Source organism: Protopterus annectens, chromosome 11.part0, assembly GCF_019279795.1.
Source record: "Protopterus annectens isolate FY-2018-M chromosome 11.part0, PAN1.0, whole genome shotgun sequence".
Lineage (NCBI taxonomy): Eukaryota > Metazoa > Chordata > Ceratodontiformes > Protopteridae > Protopterus > Protopterus annectens.
The window spans coordinates 258,924,354-258,937,742 of record NC_056745.1 but is presented as its reverse complement, the minus strand read 5'-3'; the positions used below and the strand labels follow the sequence as shown (position 1 = coordinate 258,937,742).

Genomic DNA, 13,389 nt, shown 5'->3' with positions numbered 1-13,389 from the left:
TCTTCCCACATTACAAAGACATGCAGTAGGTGGATTGGACACTTTAAATTGGTTATAGGTGTGAGTGTCCATGCACACGTGTGGTGCGGAAGAACTACCTCGGCAAGGCTAGCCACCCAGCAGTGTAAACCTTCGCTCTAGATAACTGCCATTGTTGAAGTGACACTCAACCCCATGTGCATGAACGGGTGGGAAAGTGCTTGTGGTTGGATTTGCCTACTGTACAACTCTGAGCAGGTCAGTAAACAGCCACTTCCTCTGGGCTGTCTGAAAAAGGGGTCATATGGATCACTGTTTCATTCCAGTCTGCTAAAACACAAATAAATAAATAAGTGCTCTAACAGCTAGTGCTAGATACACAACATCTTGTAACACTATCAAAAGTAAAGCTCTAATGGGTCCAACTTTCCCATTCTGATTAGATGCATATAAGGAAATTGCAGAAATACGACCTTTATATATGATAAATAAATCCTATCAAAATTTGTTTATACATTATTTCAGCACATTCTGCATCAGGTGCCAATTAGTTTAGGTACCCATTAGTTTTTTTTATAAAACTCTTAAACATATAATAGAGTGGAGGCAATCTCCATTTTGCATTCAGGAGCTTCATCACTTCTATGCATCAACTTTTCAGAAGAACAGAAATTTCATGGGCCAAATGAAAATTCAAGCATGCAATTCAAAGCATCTATAAAGGAAGTTTCTGCTGGACACCTTGAGGAATGAGGACTCTCCATTTCAAAATTTGGGGGGTACGGAGATTGAAACTGTCTCGCATAAATATCTTTCTTGTCTCTAGGGAACTTAAACTCCAGTTTTTTTTTCACTCTTAAACCTTTACAGCTACCTGTGAAGTTTCAGATCTCACTGTTGTATCTACAGACTGCTATCAATCTGAAGTCGGTACCAACTAATGTCTATGCTGGTTTAAAGTGGTTTGTTCTAAAATATTAAAATATTCCCTGCCAAACAACTTCCCACCAAAGGAGGACTGGATCATTCTAGATGCCAAGTAGGATGAAAAAAAAATGGAAGGCCTAGGCTGATTAAAGGAAAATCTACTTTCATCCAGCAATGAAACCACCAGATTCAGCATGTTCTCACAGGACACCAACACAGTTAACAGCAAAGCGGCTATTATGGCATTTATTTTTGGCAGTATCAAGGTCAGTTAACAAAACTTTGGTACTTCATAAAACAACTGTTTTTTCTCCACACAGGACCTGTTTGACAAAATATATTTCTCAGTAATACTGGAAGATGTTTCTTCTTCAGGCCACCTTATAGACTCTTTTGCCAAAATTACAATTATATTTTTTCTGCCTGTTTTTTCCCCTCTTTTTTATATAAAAGATCAAAAAGTAGCACACACAATCTTAAGGACCGAAATTTGCAGGAAAGACAGGCAAAGACATAATATAGTCTCAACTTTGAAAATAGTTGAAACCTAAATGAAGACCTCTGAATAAAAAAAAAAAAAACTGTAAATAATACCTGATACGACATGACTGCAACAATGAAGTGGGATGTTGAACAGACACAAAACTTGGAGAATAAAGGTTTCTAGAATTGCTTGATAAACCTAAATACCTTGCACAACGATCAACATTCAATAAACAATGGGACAGGACTAGTTAAGGTCTTCATAGAGAATACAAGACTGCTGATAAAATTCTGACTGGGATGAAGACAAGGTAGTTAGGATGTATCCCCAATGTTAAGACTTAACTGTTACAGGGATATTTATAAATGTGCCTATGGACTGTCTATATCCATCTAATGCCAAATCAAGTTGTTCAAAAAAAGAAATTAAATTATACCAAGATCAAATACTTCATAAAATAAACATTACTAGAGTACAGTTTATTACTTGAATATGATTTCATTACATGAACCACAGGATTTTTTTTACACAAAATTATGTTATGTGTCATGATAACAGGGTAACATGATCATGAAGTTTGTAACAAAAAAATACATTTGCCTAATACCATAAACGGTTTAATGCATATGTTCTGACATATGAAATGTGACACTATTCTGCACTTTAGCTTTTTCAATAATTGAGAACAAACAAAATACAAGTCAGTTCAACAAACACAAATAGATATCGCCTGTAAACCAACTATAATGCTGTATTAATTAATTCATTCATTAATTAATTGAAAACAAACTATGGCAAACTGCATATGTAGGTGATGCTCTTCAGTTAACAACCACAATCCAAGTCTATACTTAGCCTTCTGGAAGAACAGTCAGACTGCCCTTCAGTTTTCCACAGTTTCAGCATACTAAGAACATGAACAAGTTAAGACAGTTGCTTGCATACTGCATACTTTAACTACACCTCTTTTCAAAGTAAGACAGCAATATATACAGCTGCAATATGTAATGCTTTTCATCTAACAAAGAAAATAAAATTTAAAACAAATTTTGATGAAAAGGGTATGTTGATATGGGTAATAAAACACATACATGTAAACACAAAAAACAAAAGTGGGTGGAGGTACCTTACCAGTTTTGGGAGTCAAACTCAAATCTGTGTCAGAAGAGGAGGATTGTCGACTGAAGGACTTTGAAGGTGAAAAGGAATAGGTTTGGTTTTTCAGAGGGGTTGAGGGTCCTGATGAATGAGTATTGGGGTTGGGATCTTCACTGAAGGGAGCCCTGCCAGAAGAAGGTGGAAAAACATTCAGTAACCCTGATCTAAAGGACCAGTAATCACATGGCATGACCCACACTGAGAGGGGAAAGCAGAAGTTAATACATCATGGTGTATGACTGGGAATAAAAGTTAATGATTACCAAGCTAAATGCTTAACATTCACAGAAAGGGAGGACTGACTCACAGCCTTGTAAAGCAAAACATAAATAAAGTCAAATGTCAAACTCAAATTAAAACAGAGGAAGATGTAAATGAAAGGCATGCAAGACACTCATTCTGCAACACCAATGTACTCAAGATTCAGCAAAATCAAATAAAATGAAAATATATAAATACACAAATAAATAAACAAATGTGTTTCCTTAGTCTATACCACAACAGTGTGCCACAGCTAAAAATGAACTGGACATTGTGTGTGTTCATCCCTATATAGCCCTGAAGAAACTGAAACAACAAATAAACTTGCCTCATATTTAAGGGACTCCAAATCTGAAAATGAACTGCAACTAAATTAAGCAAAACAATTGTATAAAACAGTGATGATGTCTGCCTAAAGACCAATCAAGTTTGTTTTCATCTTTTTCCAATGCCTAACCCTTAGCAATCTCATACCAGTGTAGACGAGGGTAGGAACAGACACAGAGAAGTTCTGAGTAAGCCGTGAGCCTGCAGCCATGTGAACTGGGCTGTTGTGAGTTGAACGACATCCATGGCTTGATGGATGAGCCAGCGGAGACCTGCGAATTGGCAGCCAGGAAGGGATGGTGCATGAGAGAAAACATACAGGCTACAGGTTTAACATGTTAAATAATACATTTCAGGGAATTAAATAGAAGTAGCGAAGCCTTATTCTGCAAATTTCAAATATTTAAGCAGCAATGAAAAAAATAGTCATATTTGATCAGGCAAAAGTACAAAATATAAATGCCCACATGGGAAGTAGAGATAAATAATCTTTACATTTTATGGCAATAATAAAAACATTCAAGCATGCCTCACATGCAGATTTTATCAAAAAGAAGAAAATGTTTCACAGAAAAGAAACCATTCCAAAAAAAGCATCACACATAAAAAAGTACTTACCACCCGACAGATCTTAATCAGATCTAGGGGTTCACTATCGTTGTGAAAAACCTTTTTAGGATGGTTCATAAGGTATTAATATGAAATGTACATAGCATACATACAAGACTGGTTTAAACAGATAGTTTGCAAGGCTCAAGAAAAAAGTAACTGTCCTCAAGAATGTGGCAAAGCAAATCTGTATCACCTGCAAAGAGATAAACCATGTGATGCCACAGGTACCATTATGCAGATATGAAATGCAAAGGAAACTGTTCCAAAGCTTCTCAAATGCATCAACAAGTATGGGAAACCTCCTATTACAGAAGCTCTTTAAGGCTGATAGACACATACACACTGCCCTAAATCAGCCAATTAATTCAGATGCTGCTCTGCATTTAATATAACGCACAGTCCAAGTACCACCGCATGACCTGAACCAAAAATGCGTACTGAACTTTAGTCCACACAGTAGAAACAGGTGTGTTTTCATAGCTTTACAACAAAGGCACTTGTACATAAAATCACAAGGAAGACAAAAAATGTTGCAAAGGATTCACAGCAACACATGCTGAGCAGTTCTACATCTCTACAAGTAAAGGAAGAAATACAATCAGAGCACTTGATACTGGAATAATTTATATAATCAGTCCTGCATATATAAATGCCTGTCCGTCTTTAAATTTCCTTCCATCCACAAAATCCTTCATCTGCACTACAAATCTTTTAGTGAAGGTTCTAGATTATCAATCAGCTCTTTGGAAACTCATTGTTTGAACCATCTTTTCATCTTATGAATTCAAAAATAAAAAGGCACAATAAGGCTTCTTCCTAAAGAATGTTACTACAAACTTTCTTGAAAATAAAACTTTCATTCTTTTTTAACAAGATTTTTTCAACCTGAACTGCCTTAAAATATAACAAAACACGAAAATAATGTGTTCAATCCCCACCAACATCAAACTGCTTAGAATCACGGTGTAGCTCCATGTACGTACTACTGGAGAACAAACAGAAAGCTTGATAATTCTTCATGTATACTAGACTTCTTAGTTAGTTATCCATAACTGACAAAGTAATTTAAAGGAACAGCCTTTAAAAAGTGAGTAAATAAAGGAATGCATGCAAACATAAATAAATAAAATAAAATAAAATAAATATGCAAGCATGAAAGTAAACAAATAATCAAATGACTGTATGCAATGTTGTGTTCTGAATTATTATTAAAACAGGAAGGCCAAAAGTGTAGCGCACTCAAAGCCAGTATTATGAAACGTATTTTTCATTAAGACAACTCAAGTCTGAAAAGGTTCTGTAAAACAGAAAACAAATGTATTGTTTAGGAACAAGCCTCAGTGCATTCTTTTTATTCATTTTTAACCACTATATGACGTAGCTGAAGCTTAGTGTTGTTCTATTTCTTTATCTATGAATTTAATGAGCCACAAAAGGTTGGTGTCATGTGGAAAATCTGCCTTTCCCCAATAATATGCAGTGACCTCAGAGTTGGCTCAAATATTTGCACAGCCCCCTGCCTGCAATGTGCTGGACTGTACTCCATATACGATTTACTGCCAGATTGTCTTTATTTAGTGATACTGTTCAACCTCCTTTCCCTGCATTTTTAAAGCATTTACACAAGAATATGACAATAAACTGTACTTCAATTATGTTTACCTTCCTGAAATTGATAAACACTCCAGATTCTAAGTGACATACATTTTATTAAAGTAATGCATCAGATTATGGTTCCCAGTAAGCTTCACTTTACCTGGCAGTTCATGTCACGGACCTTACAGATCAGGACTAGAAGTGCTGAAAAGCCCAGTTTCACAGTAATCAGAAGTCAAAAATGTAAGCCTGTCAGTCAGTAAAATAAAAGTTCTGTTAGGTGGAATGTGTGAGACTTATTATGATGCTGCAGCTTCTGCAAGTATCTAGTCGTGCCCCAACAACTCTACAGCCTGGTGATGTCTAGGTACATGCACACACAGGATCATAGGAGATTACTAGGCTAATGGCCCCAAGGCCCTTACAAGCCTAGCCAAGAGTTTATCCCCCAAAAAAGAAACCTCAGTCAATACCTGTTGCCCCTGTCAATGAGGGACACAGGTGGAACCCCTGGGACAAATCTGTGGTTTCTCATCCACTCATCAAGGTTGCGCTTGAAGAGGGTCAGCAAGGTACTCTGATATGTATGGGAAGTCTATTCCAGAAACGGGGCAGCCTCTGGGAGACAAACCTCTCTCTCCAGCAGGTTTTTTTTTTGTTGATGCTGCATATTAGATTTAGGCCTTCTGAGTGGGTAATGTACAAGGAGTTAAGACTTACGGATATGGAGCATCTCTAGTAGGGCAGGGTCCAAAATTGCCTTGTACTCGAGAGACAGATCACCTCTGAGCAATCTGTATGACACTGAGTATAGTGATAGTGATTTGAGCCTGTCTGCATAGGACAGGTGTTGGAGGCCATGAATTCTCTTTGTGACGTATTTCTTTGGTCTTTCCAGTTGGTGCAGTTGTTTAGAGCGGTATGTACCAAATGGGGCATTATACTCAATAATAGGCTTAATGAGGGAAGAGTACAGAGAGGTAATAACCTCATTTTTTCTGTATGCAATCCCTTTACTTCTGAGATGAACCAAGTAAAAGGCTTTTCTGACCACTGCCCCCACATGATGGTCGAATGTGAGATTGTTATCAACCTGAGTACCCTGATCTCTCACCACAGGTTGTGTGTTTAGGGGGCTGCAGTTGAATGTGGTAATCAGTAGGGGCCATGTTTTTGCCAAATGGTATGATAATACATTTTTCTGCATTTAACTTAAGTCCATGACTTTGACACCGGTCATTTGATGCTGTGAGACCCTCTGGCAATATGTTAACATCATATGAGGAGTAAATCACAACACCCAACTTACAGTCGTTTGCAAACTTGGTCAGCAACAGGCTTTTTGTCTTTGCCTGGACCTCTGAGAAGTAGATACCAAACAGTGGGGGTCCCAGGACAGATCCCTGGGGAACACCACTAGTGAAAGATCTGCTGTTTGAGGTGGAGGTGTCTATTCTGACCTTGTGGGTCCTATCGGTGAGCCAGCTAGCCACCCACCTGATAAGACAGGGATTTACGCCAAGTTGTGTTAGCTTTTTGATGATGCCTGAGTGGGGGATTGTGTCAAAGGCTTTGGCCAAGTCAAGGTAAGCTGTATGTATTGACTTTCCCTCATCCAGGGCCTTGGTGACTGTCTCAAAGAAGTCAACCAGGTTGAATAGGCAAGATCTACCCTTGACAAAACCGAACTGGGTGGAGTCAAGTGCTTAGAGATTAACAATGTCCTTGTTTATGAGATCCATAATAATACACTCCATGGCTTTACAGATCAGACTTGTCAAGCTAATGACGTGATAGTTTCCAGGGTCGGTAGTGGTACCACGTTTGTGCAAAGGGATAACAATGGCAGTTCTCCACTCTGCTGGAATGAAGCCTGTACTTAGGCTGTGGTTATACAGGGTGCTCAATGTCAAAGCTAGTTCTTGCTGGAGATGGTGCAGAATACAGCCTGGGATACAATCAGGTCCCATGGAAGCTGTGTTCGTTGCCTTGGATAAGGCCTTTAACACTTGATCTACAGACATGTCAGATGCAGGACAAGTATCAGGGATGTCGAATGGGCCTTTGGAGGGGAACAGGGGGGAGAAGTTTGCACTGAACCTATCTGCTAGCAGGTTGGCTAAGTCAACAGGATCATTCTAAGTGATACTGTTAAGTACTAATTCAGAACAAACCTGGGCTTTGCCATGGAGGTTTCTGACTTAACTGAAGAAGGCTTTGCGGCTTCCCTTTGTTTCGGAGGTTAGTTTTGACTCATAACTGGCTTTGAAGGTTTTCACTAGTGATCTAATTTGCTTGTTGAGGCTAAGGAGAGAGTTTTTGAAATTTGGAATTTGTTCCTTTTTACCCTTAGACAACAGTGTCTTCCCTTTTGTTGTAAAGCCTGTTGATGGAGGATGACAACCAGACAGGTTTGTGTTTCCTTGAGGAGCAGGTTTTAGTTCTGTGAGTACGTCTTGAGTCCATGCAGTTGTACAGGTGCTCGTATACTGCATTGGCGTACTGTTCAGTATAGTTGTCTGCATCCTCTGAGGGAGGCGGTGGTGTGAAGCTACTGATACCCTTCCTTAGGAGGTTGTATTCAGCTTTTGAGACATTTTTTAGCCTGGTTATGGCTGAGGGGGTTGGAGGGATAGAAACTTTGAATGAGACACACACAAACACTGTGGCCAAACAGCAGGCTTAGGAGGGGCACAACGATAAATGCTGGAAATGGTCTCATCTGAAACATCTGCGGCACCGCGCAGGCCACAAGGTTAAAAACAGGCTTAATGCTAACGTTGTCATTCTCTCCTGGATAGTGCCAGCCCTAAAACTGCACATACACCTACACTAATTCTTCCATTTTCATTATAATAAACTTAAAATATCTAAAACAACAAATGCAAAATGTTGTACAATTCCTTTCGCTTCAATATGATTAAAAAAAAAGTTATGTACTCACAATGACAAATGAAGAGCAACAACTCAGATGAAACCTTATGGTGAGTACATAACTTCTTTATCTGAAGTTGTTGTCTTCATTTGCTCTTCAATCTGTAGGACAGTCTCTCCAGCCACTAATCACCTCGGAGGCCCTCATGGAAGGACATTCGGGAGCATGGCAGAGCCAAAGGATGCTCTGTTCCTGGAGATGCTCTGTTCCTGGACAGAATGTCCAACTTCTAATGCGAGATGAAAGTATGTGAAGAAACCCAAGTAGCCACACAGCAAATGTCATCTAAAGACACCCTGGACCAAAAGGCCACTGAAGTAGCCATAGATCTAGTGGAATGTGCCTTCACATGACCTTGCCGGGATAAACCTCTAGCCAAATACGCCAGGGTGATACACTGGGAAATCCATCGAGCAATGGTGACCTTCAAGACTGGTTTCCCTAAAAAGAGTTTAGAATAAGAAATAAAGAGTTGGTCAAACTTATAAAAGGATTTAGTCCTATGCAGGTAAAAACGTAATTGTCCATGCACATCTAATAAGTACAGTTTGTACTCTCCCTTATTCTGAAAATTTGGGAAGAAAACTGGGAGATTAATCACTTGATTAATACTGGATTCTGAAGTTACTTTAGGAAGAAAGGATGGATTAGTACACAAGAATACTCTGTCCTTATGAAATACCATATAAGGCGGTTTAACCGACAATGCCTGAAGCTCCAAAACTCTTTTGGCAGATGTGATAGCAACTAAGAAAGCTGTTTTCCAGGACTAGAATTTTAAGTCCACTGAGGCTGCAGGTTCGAAGGGAGGTGAAACCAAAGCTTGCACGGTTAGTGTGAGAGCCCAAGGAGGCGTTGAGTCCTTAACAGGTGGCCAAAGCAAAAAGGTACCCATCAAAAAGGCTTTACAAAGCTTAGAAGAAGCTAGAGAAGCCATATTGTTGAAAGCTAGAAATGACTGCCAGCTGGACCCTGACCGTAAAAGAACTGGTAACTTGCTGAAAAATACTTGCTAGAAATTCCAAAACTGCCAGAACCGGAGCAGTGAAGGGGATGAGTCGTGCTGAGAAGCCCAAACAGAAAAACGTTTCCACTTGCTGGAATAAACCTTCCTGGTGGAAGACTTATGAGCTGCAACCAAAATCCTTTTGACTGTTGAAGATAACCAAGGAGTCCTGATTTTCATGGGAACTGCAGCAACCAAGCGGTGAGCTTCAGACTGATCAGGTCTGGGTGGGGAGTCCCCGAGGGATGACACATGAGATCTGGAATCAGATCTAACGTCCGGGAAGACACACAACATGAGACCACAGAGAGGGGAACCATACTTTGCGAGGCCAAAATGAGGCAATGAGGAAGACTAAGCTCCCCAGCCTGCGAGCTTTCTGAAGAAGAAATTTTGGTATTAGGGACAGAGGGGGACAAGCATACAGAAGACCGGAGGACCAACCATGAACCAGAGCATCTCTGGGGGATTCCCCCGCGAGGGGTTTAGAGCGAAACACTCGAAGCACTTTGTGTTGGAAGGAGAGACGAAGAGATCATAGCAAGACTGACCCCACCTGAAAAAGATCTGTTTCGTGCCGAAGGATTCTGAGACCACTCTCGTAAGGCATCAAAATACTCCTGCTGAGCCTATTGCTAGAATGTTGGACTTCCCCGGAATGTGCGTTGCCACCAGAAAACAGCCGGGGGAGAGAGTCCACTCCCACACTCTCATGGCTTCGCAACTCAGGGGATAAGACCTGTTCCCCCATTTGCTCATGTAGCAGACCACAGACATATTGTCCGTCTGGAGAGCAATCATCTCTAGGGCAAGATTGGTATAGAGAGCCTGCAATGCTAGAAGCACCACCCTCATCTCCATGGCGTTGATATGCAATTGAGTCTCATAGGGGGATCACGAGCCCTGAACTGTTCTTTCCGAACAGTGTCCCACCCTACCCTAGTAGGGAGGCATCCGTGGTCACCGTGGCCAAGGGAGAAGGCAAAAGAAAGGGACGACCCCAGAGAAGATCCAGGGAACGAATCCACCACAAAAGACAGTCTTTGCACACCCGAGAGACTCAAATAGGATGAGACAATAGAAGATCTAACATGGACCATTGAAGCGCAAGGGTCCACTGAAGTACCCACATGTGAAACCGGGCCATGGGTAACAGAGTGATTGTGGCCGTCATGGACCCTAATGCCCTTAATACTATTTCCGCAGTCGGTGACTGAGCCTGAAGAATACAGAGGACATGCAGTTTCAGGAAATGGAGTCTCTCTGAGGTTAGAAAGACCTTGGTTTGAATCATGTCCCGCAGAGCCCCAATGAAGTCTAACACTTGAACCGGAGACTGATGGGTTATGCCCAACTGTTGAGCTAAGAGAAGTAGAGAACCCTTGCTTGGCAGAGTTGATGCCTGGAAGGGGCAGCATGGAGCCAATCGTTCAGGTAGGAGAAGACCTGGAATCCCTGTAGTCCCAGGTGAGGTGCTACCACTGCCATCACTTTGGTAAACACCCTGGGGGCTGTGGTGAGACCAAGGGGAGCACTCTGAACTGGTAATGACTGGCTCCCAGCCGGAAGTGGAGAAACTTCTGAGTGCGCCTGTCCATTTTAATGTGGTAGCATGCATCCTGGAGGTCGATCAAGCACATCCAATAGCTCTCCTGCAGAAAGAGCAGGATCAACTGAAAAGTGACCATCCTGAACTTCGTCTTGGCAACAGACAGGTTTAAGATGGAGAGATCCAGAATGGGTCTTAAGTCCTCCTTCTTCTTTGGCACCAAAAAGAACCTGGAATAAATGTCTAATCCGGTCTGGTCTGGGGGATGTGCTGGATGACTCGTTTTTCCTAGCAACAATGCAATTTTCAGTGCTGCTTCCTCCCTTTGCAATGGTGGGACGTCCAGGAGGTGTCCGGGTGGAAGAGGTGACTGGCGGAATGGAAATGAATAGCCTCTGGATATAATTTGTAATAGCCAATGATAATCTGTGATTGACTCTCAGGCTGCTGGATGTAGTGAGATGTGTCCCTCAACTGCTTCCAGAGCTGAGCAGCCGGGCAACCCTTCAGGGTTGCTGCACGGGTCTGTCCGAGAAAGGATCTCAAAACCCTTGCTTCCTCTGACCCCCCTTTGCCTCTAGGGTAGCGCCTATCAAATCCCCCTCTGCCTCTTGGGGAAGGCGAGTCCTGAGTGCCCTGAGGGTAGCTCTAAGATTTCCGCAGCCACATCTTCTTGGCCCCCTGCTGATTCCTTGAAAAGGTTCGTTGAGGGGCTGAAAAGTGGATCCCAATGGCAGACATAGTCTTCCCATCTTGCTCACTCTGGACTAGTGTGTCACGTACTGATTTTCCAAAAAGATCGAACCATCGTACAGGGCAATAGTAAAAGATGCCTTCAAGGGCTCTGAGAAGACAAAAAGCCAGAGCCAGGCATGGTGCCTGCTGGCAACGCCTGTACCAGCAGCTCTAGTGGCACCCTTGGTTGCATGGGAGAGGAGACGCATATAGACGTGAAGGTGGCCATCTGGGAGAAGAAAACTTTCTTGTCCTCCGCCAACATGGACCCGGGGTACACTCAGCAATCTATTTGAGCAGATCTCTCTGAAACCTAATCACATGTGCCAAGTAATTTAGCATATGCACCAAAAGCATACACCCGCTGCACAAAACAGTCCATCTTCCTGGACTGTCAGTCAGGTGGATGAAATGGTGAACTCTCCTGTGCAAACTCCTTCTTAGTGGCTGCTGCCACCACCATGACATCAACCGGGGATCCACTGGTCCAGTAGCTCCTGTCTGTAGGGGCACTCACCATCTTATCTGGGCATTTGCGGATTGGCTCCACCATGTTCGGCTCCTTCCACGCCGTAGATGTGATAAGATCCTGTAGTGGATATGCAGGAAGGGACACCCATGAAGTATAGGGTCCTGTGCCAAATGCCTCCAGGAACACAGATTCATCTCGGGTAGGTTTTAGGGCAGACCACCCCACACGCTGGTGAAGGAATTCCATGATGTGTCTAAAGGAGACATCCTCGAGGGGGGGGAGTGACCGGGGGAACCTTCCCCTTCCTTCAAATCAGTGTCTTCCATGAGGGACTCCGGTGGGGAGTCCAAGTGCTTTCTTTTACATGTACCTCTCTCCACCACATTGAAAGCCGAAGGGGAACAGACCTCCTAAAGGACTACCGAGGGAGCCGTAACCCTCTGTCTTAATGGAGTAGCCAAAGCCGAACCTCCAGGCGCCAAGATTCCAAAAGGAAGGCTCTGCTCTGAAAAACTTAGAGGTGATACCATCCCCTTGGATACAGTGCCAAGGCTACAGCTCCGACAGCCAGACAGATCCAAGCTCGTTGGATATGACCTACTTAAGGCCATGGTCAGCATCAAGGTACACGGTACCATCAGCACTGACCCCTCAAAGCAGTGTTCTCGGATGCAAGGGCTCTGAAACCGGGAGTTGGATCAGAGAAGGAGTGATAGGAATGAAAGTGGACTGCATGCCCCTCACTCTGCAAGGAGAGCGGGCAGGCAAGACTCCCATTTGTATCTGGGTGTGGATAAATCTCCGCTGCATCCTGTCCACCTCTGGTATGGAAAGACTGCTGGTGGATCTGGATGACGAGGCCACTGGCACCGGTCTAGAGAGGTGGTGAGGAGACCTCTGAACCGGCGACAAAGTCCGAAATTCCTCCGGCTCCACGTAGAACCGAGGGGAACGGAGCTGGGGGACTCCATCCTTGGAGCTGATCGGACCTTAACTGGAGGACCAGTGGAGGAAGAGCAACCAGGGGACCGCTTCCCAGACTTGTCCTTCGATTTGGTTGGCTTGTCCCCCGTCCCCAGATCTCTTGGTGGGAGGTTGAGTCCCATAGGCCAGGGCATAGAAGGAAGAAGAAGCTAGGGTAGAAGAGGCCTGGACCCCGGTGGTAAGAGAGGGAAGAAGGCCCTTGAGGATTAATTTGTTTCTCCTGTCCATCAATGCATGGGGACTGAACCCCACGCAGATGGAGCAGGAGGTCTCAAGATGGGAAGCCTCAAGGAATTCAACGCACATTGTGTGCCCATCAGCTGGGGGGAGCTTGTGGCCACACTCTGTACATTTGCAGAACCCT

General features: G+C 42.9%; 1 protein-coding gene across 25 annotated transcripts in view; it reads right to left on the bottom strand.

Annotated features, from left to right (window-relative positions):
* The window catches only part of C2CD5 (C2 calcium dependent domain containing 5), a 1,731,257-nt gene that overhangs the window by 1,090,975 nt on the left and 626,893 nt on the right, over positions 1–13,389 (bottom strand). For 19 of the 25 annotated variants that reach the window (XM_044087697.1, XM_044087709.1, XM_044087700.1 and 16 more), the window contains exon 7: positions 2,522–2,673. In XM_044087697.1, coding sequence (XP_043943632.1) covers positions 2,522–2,673 — 152 coding nt within the window. Of the gene's footprint in view, positions 1–2,521; positions 2,678–3,256; positions 3,409–13,389 lie in introns of all 25 variants that reach the window. The other 6 variants (XM_044087713.1, XM_044087716.1, XM_044087718.1 and 3 more) reach the window with 2 other exon arrangements.